The sequence below is a fragment of the Brassica oleracea genome, chromosome C6 (genome assembly GCF_000695525.1).
Source record: "Brassica oleracea var. oleracea cultivar TO1000 chromosome C6, BOL, whole genome shotgun sequence".
NCBI classification, from domain to species: Eukaryota; Viridiplantae; Streptophyta; class Magnoliopsida; order Brassicales; family Brassicaceae; genus Brassica; species Brassica oleracea.
This window is the reverse complement of record NC_027753.1, coordinates 37,999,876-38,020,172: the sequence shown is the minus strand read 5'-3', so window position 1 is coordinate 38,020,172 and position 20,297 is coordinate 37,999,876. Positions and strand designations below refer to the sequence as shown.

The following is a 20,297-nucleotide window of genomic DNA, read 5'->3' as shown; positions in this document are numbered from 1 at the left end:
ATGATTAAAATCATAAATTAAAATATTTGAATCATATGGTATAAACCTGCATGGCGAATCTTCAGTTACTAAACTGACATTGAGTCGGTTAAAAGGCCTTCTCTTATTGCTGTTTCCCTCACTTCCTTGCCTCTTCTTTTCCAAAGTAAACGAAGGGAGAAAGTAGCGAGAAGCAGCGTCCGCCAAAACCAAGCTGTTGCGTTCCTCGGATCCACTCTCCTAGCAAGCCACAACGCATAGAACGCCTCACTCACGTGCGCTGTCACCACAATCCCCTACGCTATCCGCAATGCCAACATCGACCTGAAGATGTACAGCGCAATGACTCGAAGGAACGGTATGGGTCCAATATCAGGCAGCCATGCGACCGATAGAATGCTAGGCAAACCGATCACACAGAAAAGCCAAGCGTATATGCTCGGTCCATCGACTTCTCTCCTCTTCTTGTCTTTAAAGTATTTAATAGTTTCGGTCATGGCTTCGTCCGGTTGTGTCTTGGGTTCGTACCCGAGTTCTTCCTTGGCTTTGTTGATCGAGTAGTAGTTAGTCACCCCGACCTGTTCAATTTAAGAAAATATTATAAGTTCATGCAAATCGTCATTCTTTTAATTATCTAGTATTGTCTATTCCAATTGGATCAGCCGATAAAATATATAAAAAAATATTTTCTAGTGCCATCAAAACAAACCTTATAAACTTCTGGTGGAAGAATCAATGGTTGTGGAAACCACCGTTGGTTCAGCAACGGTGATAGCATTATGTACATTGCTTTGCAAATATTTCCGAGTGAAACCGCAAGTGGAATAGATAGCGATGACTTGGGCAAGTCATATTCTAAATTCTTCAATAGTGGCTGGAGAAACTCAAAGAAGTTTATGGGATTACCATCAGAAACAAAGTAGACCTTCCCAGCAACTTTAGAGTATTTAGACATTAAACCGGTGGTCGCTAACATGAGTGCTAGTACAATGTTATCCACATTAATCCAGTCGGTTTTCGAGTTTGGATCGCCGATTTTGAAGAGTAATAAACCTAATCTTGCATCAGAGATTACCCTATCAAGATACTTCTCTTCACCAGGTCCGTAAACAAGTGGACAACGAATCACACACGTCGATAAAAGACTCCATGCCCACTCCTACATTCACATAATCATATAGAACATTAGTATTACCATTCCTAAGATAGTAACCAACATCATTTTGATATTTTCACTTACTCGACAATACGACCGTTGTTCTTGAGAACTAACTGTTCGGCAACAGATTTAGTCTGATCATACGGGCCGACGTATTGATTGGAAGATAAACAAGGAAGAGTTTCATCTCCATTCTCAATCTCTTTTCCACCAAAAACGACACCGTTTGAGCTCAAATACACAACCCTCGTGATCCCTTTCTTAACACAGGTTTCCAAAACGTTACGAGTACCTTCGACGTTGACCTCCTCCATCCGACGAGTCTGAATCATTTCCTTACCGGAACCACCGTAAGAAGCAAGATGAATCACACAGTCTACTCCATCAAGAGCATTTTCTACGTCCTCTATACTCACAACATCTCCTGACATATGTGAACAAAGTGTATATATATAGTTAAAATATTTTATATAAGAAAATGAAAATAACTCAAAATAAAATATAATACAAGAAGACTTGTTATCAAGTTAGAAACATGATTCCAAGAATATAAACTAATTTATGCTTACAATAATGATCATTATCTTGATCATTCGTTGATTCAGAGAGAGTTTGAATACCGTATATACAGTGGACTCCCGATTCTTTGAGACGGTCAGACCAGGGAGAGGTTTTGCGACAGTCTAAGGAGCGGACCTGGAGAGCTCCACGGCGGAGCAGCTCAAGGCACACGGCGGAACCGACTAAACCCAACCCACCAGTCACGGCAACGACTTTGCCTTGTATTCCTATGTTCTCCTCTTGGTTCATCTCCATTTTCGGTATAATATAATTAAGGTAATGGCACCTAATGAAATATGAAGTATATATACTAATTAATGTACTTATATGCGGTATTCACGAGAACCTCATTGTAATTTGAAGCACGTGTCTATGCCAACGAGACCATGTGGGGACGATTGATCACGACGATAAAGAGTTGTTAACGTGTAATCCCCTAAGTTATGCTAATTGCAAAATACGATTTCTAGTTTATCAGGTAACGACAAAAGATGGAAAAAGGTTGCTTATAGAAATTGTAAATTAGCTAAGTGAAGCTGTCTTGAATTTACCGGTTGAACATTAAATAAGCTGACTTGTATTAAACGATGCACCATGTTTTTAAGGTTTTCAAATCCAAAATGTGATATAATAATTACTTAGGACCTGCAACACGCATATATGGCAATGAGTCAATGACCCAGCTGGTTGCTTCAGTCTGTACGAGTGTGTTGTTATTTTATACCCCCTCTATTTCAAAATATTCCATGTTTAAAAAAAAAAAATATATCTAAAAATACATTTTAAAATGCTTGTAATACCAGTAAATTGTAAATTTTAAAGATATTAATTGTATTTACTGAATTTTGTTTGACTAGAAATTATGAAAAATAGGTAATCACAAAAACAATAAATTTATAATCAAAACTTAACATGTTTTTTAAAATATATATGAAAATTTTAAAAATATATATCTTTTTGGAACGAATAAAACTATTATAATTGTTTAAAATGACTGATTGAGCTATTATAATTGTTTAGAATGACTGGTTTTAGCTATTAGAATTGTTTATTTAAGACAAAACATTTCAGAATGAATTGCTATTATAAGCAGTATAGATAATGGCTTGTATTAGCTCATAAACCAGAGATGCAAAACACAAGCAAATATCTAATTAAATCGATTAAAATATAAATTTATATGAGACAAACGAATAAAAATCAACAGACAACAAAGTTCTTAACACGTGGCTTGCTTAGACAGGTCACTTTAACCAGCTAGTTATTTGGCTTCTTCATCCTCTCCAGAGTCGATAAAATTCACCACCGGTTTTAGTAAAGCAATCGAGTGACGGCGGTCAAACATCACCGGAGCGGCTCACCGGAAATATCTCCGGTAACTTGTATCGTCTCTCTTTCCTTGTTTCTGGTTTGCTGATTAATAGGTTTTCCAGCTTAGAATTGAGATTAGGGCTTTTAGTTCCTTTCTAATCGATCTTCCCGGCTTCGATTCTGGGTTCTTCTTATCTCCGATTATTTCTAGGGTTTAATCCCAAAATTAATATGCAATTAAATTCGTAGACTTTATTGATCTTTTAGATTGTCAATGGACTCGAGATTAAACTTGCTTCATATGATTTGTTTTTTTTTTTTTTATTATTCTAAAGTCTTAAACTTTGCTTACTGGGTTGTGTATAAGAACAATCTTATTGGCTTCTTTAAACATGACTTGTGTTTGATTTGATTTGATTTGATTGTTTGTTATCTTCCTTAATAGGGTTAATTTGGATTCTATCCCTTGTGGAAGTCATCACCATGAACCCTGAGATTCATCACTCCAAAGTGATCTCACATGTCTTTTTCGCCGGCTCTGCCAAGCAAGGCACTCCTGGGCCACCCCATTGGTCTTGTAGACATTGGTGAGAGCGACATTGCCTACCTCTTCAGAGTCTCTCTCCCTGGCATTCACAAAAATCTAAGTAAAGCTTTTTTCGCATTTCTTACCACTAGTTCAATGACTGTGACCCCTAAATGCTATCTTTCTTGTTTGTTGTTTATGAAACAGATAAGATCAAATGCGAGATTCAGAGGGAGGGGAGAGTATGCATACAAGGAGTAGTACCTGAGATTGCGATTCCGAGTGACTCGGGATGCTTGTACAGGATGCAAGTGCAGCAGCTCTGCCCACCAGGTCCCTTCTCCATCACGTTTAGCCTTCCGGGACAAGTGGATCCTCGCTTGTTTTCTCCCAAGTTTAGACCTGATGGGATCTTTGAAGTTGTTGTCGTCAAGCTCGGTCTACGCGTCCCTGCTTCATAGTTTGTTCGGTCTTGATTCATTAACTAGGATATGTTGTTCAATGTGCTATTAAAACATTTTCACAATGATCGCATTTGTTAAGTTGCTCTTAGGCTGAAAATGTGGTTAGATGTGAAGATGGTACGTACTTAAGAGTCTCCGTTTCAGATCGTATGATCCGATCCGTATGCCATCCGAATTACGCAGTTAATTGTGTAAAAAGCAATAAAAGCTATATAATATATTAATCAACAAAAAAATATTAGTCAACTAATTAAATAATCGTCTATCAGTTCTTAACATTACTCAAAATTATCAAAATTTCCTTCTTTCAGAAGTGTACATATAAAGAGGCCTAGTAGCTAGAAATAACAGCCAAAGAGAATTATGACTTTAATTTGTAACATATTTAGAGTAAAATTAAGAATAACATAATTAAATATATATATGTATACTATTTATAAGTTGAATATTTTCAAAAGTCAAGTATAATTTTCTTCATTTTTCCAAATTCATTCCTCCAAAACATCGAATTGTTTTTTTCTTCATCAATTTAACAAGAAGAAAAGATTTGAAATTCTAACATTTAGACCAAAAAAAAAAAAAAAACGATTTGAATTTCGTTTTTGGAAGTATTATTTTAATAATATTTTTATATTTTATTTTAATTAATTGTCATAAACAAATATATTTCGTACATCTGTACCAATAAATACTTGTTAATAGGAAATTTTATATCCGTTCCTTGAATTTTTACATTCATATTTCCTCTATAAAGTTCTATAAAACGAATCTTCAACCTCCTTTTTGTGTTGTGCACGTCGTGAGAACAGAAAGTGGAAAATGGTGTACACCTATTGAGATTTCATAATCCGATTTACAAAACAAAAGGTTGTTCAAGTGAACTATTGAAGGAGGTTTAACCGGGCCTCGTAGTCTGGTGGTAAAGGAACCTCGGCTGAGGTGCCCGCCACCCGACTTCGAGCCCCGGCCACGAGGGGTATTTACATGGGCTGCCTCTCGCCCTCCAGACCACTTCGCGTAACCAGGGACCCTTAAGTGGACGCTTAAAAATCCTGTAATGGCTTGGGCTTCGGCCCGGTGGGCTAGTCGATCACGCAAAGTGGCCGGATACTGGATTATCAAAAAAAAAACCTAATAACTTTGAAAATCTCTTATAACTTGAGATGGTTGAAAAAATGTTAATAAAAATCTATTGAGGGAGGTGATGTGTCTCGTTCAGTCAAATACAAAAAGCCTATCCATGCTTTCTTTAAATCTCTAAATAACTCGCCGGCATTGTTTTCTATAACTTAAAATTCTGACTCATAATCACAAAATTATCTGATCCAACAAAAAAATCACAAAAATAGTTAAAAAATAATAGTATAATTGATCTTCAAAATTGTTCAATTGCTGTTTTTTTAATTATCTGAGTGCAATCTTTAAAATTGCTTCAAAATTTTAAAAAGTTTCAGAATTATTTAGAAGCAAGTTTAAAGATTTATACATTTTTACTAATCTTTATATTTATTCAAAATTTGTAATTGATCATTAGGTTGATAAACAAGTCTTTTCATATAATTCCAATTTTCTAGTCAGCTCATTAAGTTTATAAAAAAAAAAAGATGTTTCCAACAATTATAACAGAGACAGAGACTTCCATTGTTCTCAGTTTGTGTATCTTCGACACCTCAAAAAAAAAAAAGTAAAAAGAAATAAAGTCGACGATGCCGGCGCCAAGAGTGTTATCGGCGTTAGATGTGGCGAGGATACAGTTATACCATTTCAAGGCCATAGTCATCGCCGGAATGAGTCTCTTCACCGACGCTTACGATCTTTTCTGTATAGCTCCCGTCTTAAAAATGCTCAGCCAAATCTATTACAAGAAAGATTCAGTCGGAACACCACTTCTCTCCACTTTCTACGCCATCGCTCTCCTCGGCGCCGCCTTAGGTCAGCTCTTCGTCGGCTACTTAGGCGACCGCCTCGGACGCAGACGAGTCTACGGTATATGTCTCATGATCATGGTCTTAAGCTCCTTCGGCTGCGGATTCTCCGTCTGCACCACTCGCCGGTCTTGCGTCATGGCCAGTCTTGGCTTCTTTAGATTCTTCCTCGGGCTCGGTATCGGTGGAGATTACCCTCTCTCCGCCACCATCATGTCAGAGTTCGCTAATAAACGGTCGCGTGGGACTTTTATCTCAGCCGTCTTCTCCATGCAGGGGCTAGGAATCTTGATGAGCTCCGCCGTTACGATGTCTGTATGCTCGGCGTTCAAGAAGGCCGGAGAAAGGAGTTCAGAGAAAACTAGAGCGGAGGAATCGGATATTGCGTGGAGGTTGATTCTGATGATCGGTGCTATTCCCGCCGCTTTAACCTTCTACTGGCGAATGCGCATGCCTGAAACAGCCAGGTTACGTTCAATCATCTTTTCTATTTCCTATTAAAAAAATCATCTATTCTATAGTTTATATTTTTTTTTCTTCATATTTTTAATTATTTCCATATTGTATTGTTCATATATATGCATAGTCTATAATACTCTAGGGATGTCTCTCTTTTTAAAAAGAAATTTGATTAGAATTGATATTCTAACCCAATCTCACACATACTATATAAACTAGGACGTAATATATACACTATATAGAAGACATATCAATTATTCATTGTTTGGTATTGTTTATTAGTTACATTTTAATGAGCTTTGAGAAAATACTCTCTTTATATTGTTTTTTTGTTGTAAATTAGTTGAAGAAGAAATCATTTAAAAAGAAGAGTTGAAGAACAACATACTAAGTAGTACTCCCTCCTTTTAAATTAGTTGTACTAACTACTAAGTAGTATATCCTCCATTTTAAATTAATTGTCATTTTAGAGTTTTGTAAGCAAATTAAAAAAATTGCTAAATATTTAAATTTATCTTTATTTGCCATTAGAATTATATATTATTTATTGTTTATCTTAGTTTAATTAGGAGTAAAAGAAATAAATTAATAAAAAACTGCATTATTTTGTTAACCAAAAAAATTATGTCACAACAACAATTAATATGAAAAGGAAGGAAGGAGTATATGTTAATCTCGAATAATCGCTATATGTTTTAGTGCTACGTAACTTTTAACAAAAGTTGGACTATATGTTAACCTTCTCCAGTTCCACTGACAAAAAAAATGGAAAAATATATTAGATGATTTTGAAAGAATTACGACAAATATATAGATGAGAAATTTTCTAAGATAACCATTTTAAGTTTTTGTCACAAAAATAACTTCAATGAGAAAAAAAAAACAAAATAAGTTTTATTAGAAAGTAAAAATACATTTATACTATATGGTTAACTAATCTAGACTTAGGGTTTAGAGTTAAGATTTTCAAAATAAAAAAAAACTATTTTGGTCATTTTCTTTATTGAAAACTATTTTTGCGACAAAAACTTTAAAAGAAAACTATATGGGAAAATTGTCCTATATAAATCTTTACCAAATTTTTCAATTTTCCTACTAAATGTTCAAATCTATAGGTCAATAATATTTTAAAGTTGCATGCAGGTATACAGCATTAGTTGAGAAAAATGCTGTCCAAGCAGAAAAAGACATGCAAAAAGTCATGTCCATATCTGAAATAGACGAAGATTTTCGAGAAGAACCACATACTTCTACTTGTTCGTACAAACTCTTCTCTCGCCGTTTCTTCAGCCTCCACGGCCTTGACCTCTTCGCAGCCTCAGCCAATTGGTTCCTAGTGGACGTTGTCTTCTACACAAGCAACCTCCTCCTTTCTCAAATCGTCAGTTTATCCAACAAACCTTCCAGTACCGCAAATGTCTATGACTCTGCCTTCGAAGCAGCTAAGGTCGCCGCCATCGTAGCCGCGTGCTCCACCATCCCTGGTTACTGGTTCACGGTTTATTTCATCGATAGAATCGGTCGAGTTAAGATTCAAATAATGGGGTTTTTCTTTATGGCCGTCGTTTACTTAGCCGCTGGCATTCCGTACAGCTGGTATTGGTTGCATGAGAAGACTAATAATAAAGGCTTTATGATTCTCTACGGATCGATCTTCTTCTTTAGCAACTTTGGTCCTAATACGACTACGTTTATTGTCCCAGCTGAGCTTTTCCCGGCTAGGTTTAGGTCAACATGCCATGGGATTTCGGGAGCTTTCGGGAAGCTTGGAGCTATTGCTGGGACTGTTGGTTTCTTGTGGGGCACGAAACGCGACGAAGAGCACAAAGACGTTTTCCCTGACGTGAAACGCGTTAGGATCGCGTTTTTTATCCTTGGGGGCGTTTGTATCGCTGGAATGTTGGTGACGTACTTCTTCACGCGCGAAACTATGGGAAGATCGTTAGAAGAGAACGAAGAGGAAGATATTGATAATTAACAAGGATGTCGTCTGCTAATGGCTTACTTCCAAGACGACAGTGACTTTGATATCACAATACAATCAATTGTCTTTTTGATATTTCCTCACTAATTTTCCTTGGTTCTTAATGGTGTTTACTCACATTCTCTTGTTTACTTCTTTTATTTAAGTTGGGTCCATAACCGAAGTAGTATATGTAAATGATCTAGAATTTTATTTATAACAAAACCTTTTTTACACTATATGTAACATTGATTAAATTTTCAAATACTTTAAAAAGAATGATAGGAAAACTAACTTTGAGGCTATGTGATATGATTAAATATGAATATCACTTAATTTATGTTGGGAAAGAAGCCATCTTATTAATTCCACATAAATCTTCTAGCTTACTAATGTGTTCCTCTTCATCCTCATGAAACCCTGTTCTCCCCATTTTGGTCTCCAAGAATTCTTCCTATGACTTAATGCATGTCCTTGCTTGATCCGTACCTAACCGCAGGTACACTGTGATAAAAATCGTCCCCTCACGACCATTAAACACACCCTTCACAATTCACATAATCAAGACAATGATACAAAACCTCAAGAAAATAGTAATCCTTCATTCAAGCTGGCTACTGACTTCTTGAATATAGTAAAAAGTTACTGAGTATGCATACGTATCACCCGAGATTGTGATTCCAAGTGACTCAGAGCAGCATTAACCATGGTATTTAGGTTAGGGTGCTTAGAAAAATAAGAATAAAATAGTGGGTGGATCTCATCATTTTTGAAAAATGGAGTGCTTCTGCTGCTGTTGGAGAGGATTTTCAACTGTTTGCGAGCTCCACTGACACGTGGCGGTTCGCGATTAGTGGGTTTTGAATTTTTTTTTCTTTTTAATCAGAGAAAAGAAAAAAAAAGAAAAAAAAAATAATAATAAGCACCCTGAATTGGGTGCTTGGTTAATGCTGCTCTCAGGATGCTTGTACAGAATGCAAGTGCAGCAGCTCTGCCCTCTAGGTCCTTTCTCCACCACGTTTAACCTTCCGGGACAGGTGGATCCTCGCTTGTTTTCTCCAAAGTTTAGACATAATCGTCTACAAATTCTTAACATCACTCAAATTTTCTTCTTTCAAAAGGATACATATAAAGAGACATAGTGAAAATTATAACAAAGGAGGATTATCACTTTAATTTGTGACACATTTAGAGAAAAAAAAATCAAGAGTAACATAACATTTTAAGAAATTTGTACTATTTAAAGGATTCAAGAAGTCAAACATATTTGGACAATTCTTTCAAATAGCTATTTTTAAGTTTTTGTCACCAAAATAATCTTCAAAAAAAAGAAAATGATTAAAATAGTTGTTTTTTTTTTTTTTTTTTTTTTAAATTTGAAACCCCACCATTTAACTTTAAACCCTAAGTCTAGATTAGTAAACCATAGAGTATAAATGTATATTTACCCTTTAATAAAATTTCTTTTGGTCATTTTTCCCTTAAAAACTTTTTTTTTTGAAAATAAACTAAAAAATGCTGTAATAGAAAATTTATCAATATATTGTTTCTTCATTTTTCCAAACTCACTCCTCATAAACATGGATAAGTTTTTTCTTTATCAGTGGAAAAGAGTGCCCATGGAGACTATAATCCGATTTACAGAAACAAAAACAAAAACAAATGGTTGTACCAGTCAACTCTCTCGAGGGAGGTGTTGTGTTCCGTGCAGTCAAAATGTCACACAAAATCTATCGAGGGAGGTGTTGTGTCCCGTGCTCTCAAACACAAGCCTATCCAGTGCCTTCTTTGAATAAAAAACTCGCCTACATTTTTATTTTATATCTTAAATTCTGACTCTTTAATCACAAAATAAAAACAATTAAAAATAATTACAAATTAATAATATGAACGATCTTTTAAATTATTCAATTAATATAAAAATATCTGAATGCAATCTTTAAAATTGTTCAAAATAATATTTATAAGGTTCATAATTATTTAGAAGCAATTTTAGAGATTTATCCTTTTCATATATCTTTATATTTATTTAAATTTTTAATTGATCATTAGGTTTCTACATGGGTAGAATTGAGATTTTTGGAATGCTAAACATTTAAAAATATTACTAAACAAATATTTTTATAATTTGGAAACCTACATATATGTATATAATTTTTTTAAAAGTTTTGAGGATGAAAATGGATGTTTCATTGAATTGTGCACAGATCCGGTCTTAGGTTTATAAAAACTCTATTCATATTTTTCCAATTTTTAGCCAGCTCATTAAGTGTTTTTCTTTAAGATGGTTCCAACAATTATAATAGAGACTTCCATTGTTCTCAGCTTGTGTATCTTTCGAACATCTCTAAAAACTAAGAAGAAAGAAAACCCTATAGTTTTTTTTTAAAACAATAAAGTCGACGATGACGGAGGTAAGAGTATTATCGGCGTTAGATGCTACGAGGATACAATTGTATCATTTCAAGGCCATAATCATCGCAGGAATGGGTCTATTCACCGACGCTTACGACCTCTTCTGTATAGCTCCGGTCTTGAGCATGCTCAGTGAAATCTATTACAAGACAGATTCAATCGGTACACCACTTCTCTCCACCTTTTACGTCATAGCTCTCCTCGGCGCCGCCTTAGGCCAGCTCTTCGTCGGCTATTTAGGCGACCGTCTCGGACGCAGAAGAGTCTACGGTATATGTCTCATGATCATGGTCTTAAGCTCCTTTGGCTGCGGGTTCTCCGTCTGCACCACTCGCCGGTCTTGACGTCATGGCGAGTCTTGGATTCTTTAGGTTCGTACTCGGGCTAGGGATCGGTGGAGACTACCCTCTCTCCGCCACGATCATGTCGGAGTTCGCTAATAAAAAGACGCGTGGGTCTTTTATCTCGGCCGTGTTCTCCATGCAGGGGCTAGGCATCTTGATGAGCTCCGCCGTTACGATGGCTGTATGCGCGGCGTTTAAGAACGCCGGAGAGGGTAGTTCAGAGAAAATAAGAGCGGAGGAATCGGATATTGCATGGAAGCTGATTCTGATGATCGGTGCTATTCCCGCCGCTTTAACGTTCTACTGGCGGATGCGCATGCCTGAAACCGCCAGGTTTAATTACGTTCAATCATAGCTTCTCTTTAAAAAAATCATTATATTTTAAAATTATTTTCCATATTTTATTGTTCATATGCAATATATACTCTTAATTAAAGAAATGTGATTAGAATTGATATTCTAACCCAATCTCACACATACTATATAAACTAGGACATAATATATTATATAGATATCTCAATTATTCATTGTTGGTATTGATTATCATTTTATTGAGCTTTGACATAATACTCTCTCTCTTTAAAAAAAAAAAGTTGAATAAGAACATACTAAATAATTTAATGTTTATCTCGGAATAAATGCTTTATGTTGCTACGTAACTTCTAACAAAAGTTTGACTATATATTTTAACCTTCTCCACTAGCTAAAAAATAAAAATGTTACATTTTATATGGTTTACAAAGAATTACGAGTAATAGATCTTTACAAAATTTTCAAAAAAAATTCTACTAAATAATAAAATCAAAAGGCAATCACTAAAACTTTAAAGTCGCATGCAGATATACAGCATTAGTTGAGAAGAATGCTTTTCAAGCAGAAAAAGACATGCAAAAAGTCATGTCCATATACAAAGTATCTCAAGTAGCTGAAGATTCATCATCTGAGACACCACACCCACCACCGTCTACTTCTTCTCACTCCTCCTACAAACTCTTCTCTAGACGTTTCTTCATCCTCCACGGCCGTGACCTCTTCGCAGCCTCAGCCAATTGGTTCCTAGTGGACGTGGTTTTCTACACAAGCAACCTCCTCCTCTCTCAAATCGTCAACTTATCCGACAAACCTGCCAATATGACAAATGTCTACGACTCTGCCTTCGAAGCGGCTAAGGTCGCAGCCATCGTAGCCGCGTGCTCCACCATCCCTGGTTACTGGTTCACCGTTTATTTCATCGATAAAGTCGGTCGTGTCAAGATTCAGATAATGGGTTTTTTCTGTATGGCCGTTGTTTACTTAGTCGCTGGCATTCCGTACAGTTGGTATCAGTCTGATCGTAATAAGCCTAGTAATAAAGGCTTTGTTATTATGTACGGACTGATATTCTTCTTTAGCAACTTTGGTCCTAATACGACAACGTTTATAATCCCAGCTGAGCTTTTTCCGGCTAGGTTTAGGTCAACTTGCCATGGGATTTCAGGAGCTGCCGGGAAGCTTGGAGCTATTGCTGGGACTGTTGGTTTCTTGTGGGGCACGAAACGCGACGAAGAGCACAAAGACGTTTTCCCTGACGTCAAACGCGTTAGGATCGCGTTCTTTATCCTTGGAGGCGTTTGTATCGCTGGAATGTTGGTGACGTATTTCTTCACGCGTGAAACTATGGGAAGATCGTTAGAAGAGAACGAAGAGGAAGATATTGATGACAAGGATGTTGTCTGCTAATAAGTTATTTCTTCTCTAATTTTCCTTGCTTTTAATGGTTTGATACTCACATTCTCATGTTTACTTATTTTTCACTTTTAAGTTGGGTGCATACCGAAGTGGTATGTAAATGTCAAAGCTTAATCAGCATTTTATTGATCAATTTTCGACTTATCCATTTTTTGAATGAGGGTAAAATTTTATTTATTACAAAAACTTTTGTACAATATGTAACATTGTCTTCAAACACCTTAAACGAATGATAGGAAAACTAATTTTGAGGCTATGTGATATTAAAACATGATTAAATATGAACATCACTTATTTTGGTTTGAATTACTAGTGTTCCTCTTCATCCTCCTAAAACCCTTTTCTCCCCATTTTGGACCCGAAGAGTTATTCACTATGACATAATTCATGTCTTTCTTGATCGGTACCAAACCGAAGCCACACCGTGATCAAACTCGTCCCCTCACGGCCCATTAGACACACCCTTCACATAACCAGGACAATGATACAAAACATCAATAAAATAGTAATCATTTTCAAGTTGGTTACTGATATTTTGAATATTGTAAAAGGTTACTGATTTCTTGAATATTTTGTTTTGTAAAGAGTATGTGTCATCGATCGAGAGCAAGACCCATAGGCACCACTATTCTAAAATACGCGTTATCATATTGGTTGGTGAGACAACATAACAAGACAACATACCAAATTCATTGTGTTCGTTTGATTACACGGTTCTTCTCAACTTTACTATTTTCCCACATTATTTTCTAATTAACTTTGGATTAACTCAGACAAAAAGCCACACATTATGACGAAAAGAAACAGATAAACAAACTTTATTTTAAGCTATAATCCAAACTATATACGTCATGCTCTTCATTTTTCAAACCAATTTTTCATTTAGAAAATGTATAAACATATAGGTTCTAGCTAATAATAAAGGTTATTTGTAAAACATATTTTAAACTTGCTATCTATTAGGATTTGATATTTTCTTATGCTTATAATTTATAAAAGCTTATAACTATAGTTTCTGATTTATTAGAAAATATAATTTGTAGATTTATAATATTTTCATTACTACATATTAGTTCTTAGGAATGAGTAGCATATTATACCCGCGTAAATATAATTTGTGTTGTGCCCATCGTGAGAACAGAAGTTACAAAGGTAGTGGAAGTCAACTAAAGAAAGTGGACTCGATCCAGGGGGAGGTGTTGTGTTCCTCACAGTAAAAACAAAAGCATATTCCATGGTGACTTCTTTGAACAAGAAACTCTTCAGACATTAATAGCTAAGGGACAGAGACTTCCATTGTTCTCAGTTTGTGTATCCACGAACTCCACAAAACCTAATAAGAAAAAACAAAAACAACTTTTATTAAAACAATAAAGTCATTAACGATGCCTGCGCTAAAAGTGTTATCGGCGTTAGATGTGGCGAGGATACAGTGGTACCATTTCAAGGCGATAATCGTCGCCGGAATGGGTCTATTCACCGACGCTTACGATCTATTTTGTATAGCTCCGATCATGAAAATGATCGGCCATATCTATTACCACAAAGACTCCATCGGAACCGCTGTTCTCTCCACTTCTTACGCCATCGCTCTCCTCGGCACCGCCTTAGGTCAGCTCATCTTCGGCTACTTAGGCGACCGTGTCGGCCGCCGACGAGTCTACGGTCTTTGTCTCATGATCATGGTCTTAAGCTCCTTTGGCTGTGGATTCTCCGTCTGCACGACTCGCCGTTCTTGCGTCATAGCAAGTCTTGGCTTCTTTAGATTCGTCCTCGGGCTAGGGATTGGTGGAGACTACCCTCTCTCCGCCACGATCATGTCGGAGTTCGCTAATAAACGGTCGCGTGGGACATTTATCGCCGCCGTGTTCTCCATGCAGGGGCTAGGAATCTTGATGAGCTCTGCCGTTACGATGGCTGTGTGTGAGGCGTTCAAGAACGCCGGAAAAGGGAGTTTGGAGAAAATGAGAGCGGCGGGGGAGGAGACTTTTGCTCCATGGGAATCGGATATTGCTTGGAGGTTGATTCTGATGATTGGTGCTCTTCCCGCCGCGTTAACGTTCTACTGGCGAATGCTTATGCCTGAAACTGCCAGGTTCCGTTCAATAGTCTCTTCTATAGTTTTTTGTTTTTTTTCCTCAAGATTTTTAATTATTTTCCGGCGTAAAAGCAAAAATACAAATATTCGCGTATTACAAAATAAATTAAATATTCTATTGCTTATACATCATCATCTATATACTTACTTATGTGTGTCTCTCTTTTTCTTTTCTTGGCCGTGATCCTTTTAAAATCTAATTAATTTCCTGTCTTTTTCGCTAATTTTTTATCTATTATTATATCACCGTAATATAGAATATGATAATAGCATATGCACTATCTTGTGTGACTTTACTTCCTACCTAGCCCACATACATAAAGGTTTCTATACGTTATTAAAGTCTAACCAACCATTAGTATAACATAACCGCGAGAGAGATGAACCATATTTAAATAACTCTTTTTAACGGTAACAATTGTCACTGGCTGTGAATTACTTCGGTTACAAACTAGATCGTTCGATTCTTAGTCGAGCAATATTCTTTATCATATAGTTATGCAAATGGATATACTGCCTTGTCTTTGTTTGTGATTATCCCTTGGATAATTTCAGATTTTTAATGACACCAAAATGTATTTTTTTTTTTTGAACAAACAAACAATGCATTAACTAGAAGGGTTCTATCCACCGTGAAAGGGGTTTCTTACAAACTGAGCGAAAACTGATTTTGCCACAGAATCAGCCTCCAAATTAAAGTTGCTAGAAATGAAAGCAAAAGAAATAACATCAAAATAAGACATAAAGTGATAGATATCAAACATGATACCGAACATGACACCAAAATGTATAGAATTATAAATTAAATCGTAAAAAAGTTTAGTCGTGTGTTATGCAAAAGTTCTACCCACGTTTCCGTACCATATAATGTTGGAGAACCTGAAACTTGTGTGAGAGAAGAGTTCATGAAATTTAACCTAAATTTGATCTGATTTTGTTCCGATGATAAACATAAAATAATATTAATATGTGATTATGTAAAGAGTGGGAACTTCGTGGTTTGTTACTAAGAACTAAAAGTTGACTTGTAGGGAGATATACCCAACACAGTGGTATATACCTTTTAAGCGACCTCTCATGATAACGTATCCACATAGTATTCTCATTTTAATATGTATAATATATGGTTCTAGTATGCATTGAATGTATTGATTATTCGCCCCAGGTGTAAGCTCCAGCTAAGAAATAGAGTTCTATTTTATTATAACTAGTTTAATATCTCCCACTAATATATGTCCTCTCTTCCTATCGAGTTCTTCCACTTCGATTATATTCGCTTCATAAATAAAGTCGAAGAAATTGATCGTTTACCCTCCGTGGAGTATAAAGTATGACTAATCATTTGGTTTATGTAGCTGCGATATCTATCACAATAATAAACCTAATCTGTTTTGACTGACTAAAGTATAGTTAAGTAACTACAGTAAATCTTGATAACGATAAAGCAGAATTCATCCAATAATGTTAATTAACCAACCTGTTAGCAATCTGTTAGTTTTTCTTAAACACTTGTCCAACTATACTTATAAGTATGATATTCTTTATTGGGAAAATTCCTTAAAAATACACGAACTAATTTTTATTTGCTAATAAAATACATGAACTATTTTGGATCTCCGTTTAATACACGAACTAATTTTCGTTGCCTATTAAATACACAAACTTTAAAATTTTGCAGATTTTACGCATCGTTTTAGACGGCGTGAGTGTTTAATTAACACATGTTTAAATTTTGAAAATAAAATTTCTTAAAAATACACAAACTATTGTTTCATTTGCTAATAAAATACACGAACTATTTTGGATCCCCGTTTAATACACAAACTAATTTTTGTTTTTCATTAAATACACAATTTTTTTAAATTTGAAGATTTTACATATCGACTTAGACAATGTCAACTATGTTTAACAGAAGAAAACATTAGTTTTAATTGAACAAGTGGTTTAACTGTCAAAAAACGATCACCCTCAGCGAATTGAAATTAATTTGAGTTAGTTTCAATTTGAGTTTGGCACCCTAATCTGTTCTAACCTCTTTTATTCTCCAAACTATGTTTCTTTTCTTCTTCTTTACTTTGGTTTCCCTTTATATCAATTCGAAGTGAAGTCGATTTCCATGTCGTGAAAAAGGATGAAGAAAACTACGTAATTTTAAACGAGTTTCTGATTTTGGAATTAATTTAGTGTTATGCATTTCTAATTCTTGTTCTCCGCTTTGATAATAGTGATAATGATTCAAGGTTAATTTATACTATGATAAATAAGTTTATTTTTATGAATTAGGTTATACATATATTATTTCTACTATGATCAAAAATTTGAAATTTCATCAAAAAAAAAAATTTACACTATGGAATCGTAATTGAGAAGAAAGCTAACAATATAATATATCGGAGGATTTTTAAGGAATTTTCTCATAGTTTAACCATATGCTCAATTAAACACTAACATTGTCTTCACTTCTGTTAAACATAGTTGACATCGTCTAAATTGATATGTAAAATCTGAAAATTTCAAAAGTTTGTGTATTTAATAGAAAACAAAAATTAGTTTGTGTATTAAACGGGGATCCAAAATAGTTCGTGTATTTTATTAGCAAATAAAATATAGTTTGTGTATTTTTAAAGAATTTTCTTTTCACAATTTAAACATATGTTAATTAAACACTAACGTCGTCGTCACTTCCTTTAAATATAGTTAACGCCGTCTAAAATGATGTGTAAAATCTGCGAATTTCAAAAGTTTGTGCATTTAATAGGTAACGAAAATTAGTTCGTGAATTAAACGGGGATCCAAAATAGTTCATGTATTTTATTAGCAAAATAGATTTTGATCCTCGCTTTCAAAGCACAGGATTATCTATTTCTTAAATATATTATTTTATAACATATTATATTTATAACATTTATATTTTTATAATTGTTTTTTTGTTATATGTGTAGTAGTTGTTTTATATATTTAGGATGATATGTATTGAGATATAAATATAATAATATATATAATGACTCGCATTTTAAAAGCACGGGATTTGTTTATTTTGAAAATTAAATATTTGTTAATTGTAACCTTATGTGTTATTTGATAACTAATTCTTTAATAGTGTTGATGTTTTATAGTCATACAAAGTAATTCCGAAAAGTTGGTTTTTAAAAAGAGTTCCTTGTATTAATATTTTTAGTTTGCTGTAAACTATTAAATCCCAAATATCTTTTTTGTAGCATATTTTAAAAGGTGATTAAAGGAAATACAAACAAAAATTTGAATCCATTTTTATGTTTTACTGTTTTAAAATGAGTTTTCTAAATTTTTTGTCAATAAAAATCAAGTATTTAAATGAGCTTCGGTCTATAAATTCGTGAAATCCACCCACAAATAATCCAGTTTGTAGAATATTTTAAAAGGAGATTAAAAGAAATACAAACAAAAATTTGAATCCATTTTTATGTTTTACTGTTTTAAAATGAGTTTTCTAAATTTTTTGTCAATAAAAATCAAGTATTTAAATGAGCTTCGGTCTATAAATTCGTGAAATCCACCCACAAATAATCCAGTTTCTTCGACGGTCTTACCAAAAAAAAGAAACGGAAAGTAATAATAAAAAATTATATTCAGATTTTTGGCATGGCTAAAGTGTTAATACAATGTAAATAGCATATATGTCATAAATCGATTTTAGTATTGATCTTTAAAGTATACGTAAAAATGATTATAATATGATTGGGTTTCTAATAAAATCGAAATGAGCTTGAAAATTTCACATTTTTTACTGCCGATATGGGCTTGTAAATTCGTTTTTAAATACTTGTTTCTGACTGGCGCAATTAATATGGCCGAAAACCATTTAAAATTTTCAAAAAGGTAATAGCAATTTTATAATTAATTGGAAAAATCAGAGGCATAATCCTAAAAAAAATTCTGCTTTAATAGTATAAATGAAAAATAGTATGTGTATTTTTAAGTAATTTTCCTGTCTTTATTTTAAACATATATGAGAAATCAATAATAAACCTAATCTGTTTCATTCTCAAAAAAAAATATATTAATCATTAAATACAAAACAATATTATTATTTTTTGCTGTGGGATTTAAATGTTATCCTAATAATGATTTCATCAAACCATAGATTATACAAATTCTTAGCTTCCTAACCTTCTATGAAACTTGAAATTCATCTTATATTTGTCGTATACTCGTATTCATCAATAAAGATTTTCACCTAACTTACAAAAACTGTTGGAAAGATTTTCGACGCAATTAGTCAAAAAAAAAAAAAGATTTTCGACGCAAGTACCGGCACCACTATTATTGGCTTTTTCAAGCTTATGTACTTCTTCATTACTATAATATTACCTCTTTAATTGTAAACCATAAAGTTTATATAGATTTGTTTTTAGATCCTTCTTAAACTATTTTCTTACTTAGAGTTAGAGACTAATAGTATTATATTAGAAAATATTTATCTATGTTAAATTTCGAAAAAAATACCTTCCAATAAGATTATATTTTGAAATCTACATCAGTTTTTAGATTTTTAGAAAAATACACTTATCTATGATTAAATGACTTAATTATCCAATTTAAATGTTTATAACTATCTTAATATCTACATTGATAATTTCAATGAAAAAAAAACATAAATCGTTTTTAACATATGCAATTGAGACGTTCTCACCACTCATTTTCTTGTTATCCAATTTTAATCAAAGCATAGAGCTTGTTTAAACACTTTTTGAAACACGACTCAAATTATAAACCGTATCTTCTCCATTTTGCATCGTTAAATGTCTGGTATAATTTTCTTTGATTTCAAACTATTAAATCTCCTTTTTCCTTTATTTTTCTATTACTTTCTTCTTGAACTGCGCATATATTTCATAAGTGATGAAATAACTTAAACAAACAGATATAAATGAAAAGAATCAAATGTCTGCTTTACATTGCTTCAAATTCTAAAGTTTTAACTAAATAAATAACAACCACCACTGTAAAGATGGACGAATAGAAAAGTAAACACAATAATATTTCAATTGTACAGAATTCTTCAAAATTAAATGAAGTTCTTGAATCCCAAATCTGGATATGGCAAATACAGACAAAAAACAGTAATGATCATGGTATAAAATCTATCAAAATATAAGGGCAAATCTCCAAAATAGCACATTTCTAAGTTTATATCACAAAAATAGCACTCAAAAACTAAAATGACCAAAATAGCATTATATCTTTTGAAAATTTTAATTTTTTTATTTTTCAAAATTTGAAATCTTATCCCCAAAACCTCATTTCTCAACTCTAAACCCTAAACCCTAAACTCTAAACCCTAAACCCTAAATTCTAAACCCTAAACCATAAACTCTAAACCCTA

The 20,297-nt window shown here is 33.9% G+C and overlaps 3 protein-coding genes and 2 pseudogenes across 3 annotated transcripts in view; 4 read left to right on the top strand and 1 right to left on the bottom strand.

Annotated features, from left to right (window-relative positions):
- Positions 1 to 68: 68 nt before the first annotated feature.
- Positions 69 to 1,954, bottom strand: LOC106298686 (annotated as a pseudogene).
- A 1,506-nt stretch (positions 1,955 to 3,460) lies between these two features.
- On the top strand, positions 3,461 to 4,225 carry LOC106298685 (increased DNA methylation 3). The gene is given in 3 exon segments (XM_013734827.1): positions 3,461 to 3,574; positions 3,576 to 3,657; positions 3,744 to 4,225. Coding segments are annotated over 3 exon segments (417 nt in total). The 5' UTR covers positions 3,461 to 3,493; the 3' UTR covers positions 3,998 to 4,225.
- A 1,481-nt stretch (positions 4,226 to 5,706) lies between these two features.
- On the top strand, positions 5,707 to 8,996 carry LOC106298163 (probable inorganic phosphate transporter 1-9). The gene is made up of 3 exons (XM_013734242.1): positions 5,707 to 6,392; positions 7,528 to 8,357; positions 8,905 to 8,996. Exons 1-3 carry the CDS (start codon positions 5,707 to 5,709, stop codon positions 8,994 to 8,996), a joined length of 1,608 nt encoding a protein of 535 aa, XP_013589696.1.
- Positions 8,997 to 10,752: 1,756 nt separating this feature from the next.
- Positions 10,753 to 12,825, top strand: LOC106298162 (annotated as a pseudogene).
- Positions 12,826 to 13,943: 1,118 nt separating this feature from the next.
- LOC106299240 (probable inorganic phosphate transporter 1-9) overlaps positions 13,944 to 20,297 on the top strand; it is an 8,281-nt gene continuing 1,927 nt past the window's right edge. The window contains exon 1 of the mRNA XM_013735360.1: positions 13,944 to 14,929. Coding sequence (XP_013590814.1) covers positions 14,220 to 14,929 — 710 coding nt within the window. The 5' untranslated portion in view covers positions 13,944 to 14,219. The remainder of the gene's footprint in view (positions 14,930 to 20,297) is intronic.

Excerpts from the sequence above, each read along its gene's own strand:
- LOC106298163 (XM_013734242.1), top strand. The coding sequence starts at position 5,707 with ATGCCGGCGCCAAGAGTGTTATCGGCGTTAGATGTGGCGAGGATACAG. Across the intron at positions 6,393-7,527 it reads CGCATGCCTGAAACAGCCAG|GTATACAGCATTAGTTGAGA; the intron begins GTTACGTTCAAT and ends AGTTGCATGCAG. Across the intron at positions 8,358-8,904 it reads CGAAGAGGAAGATATTGATA|ATAATCAAGACAATGATACA; the intron begins ATTAACAAGGAT and ends TTCACAATTCAC.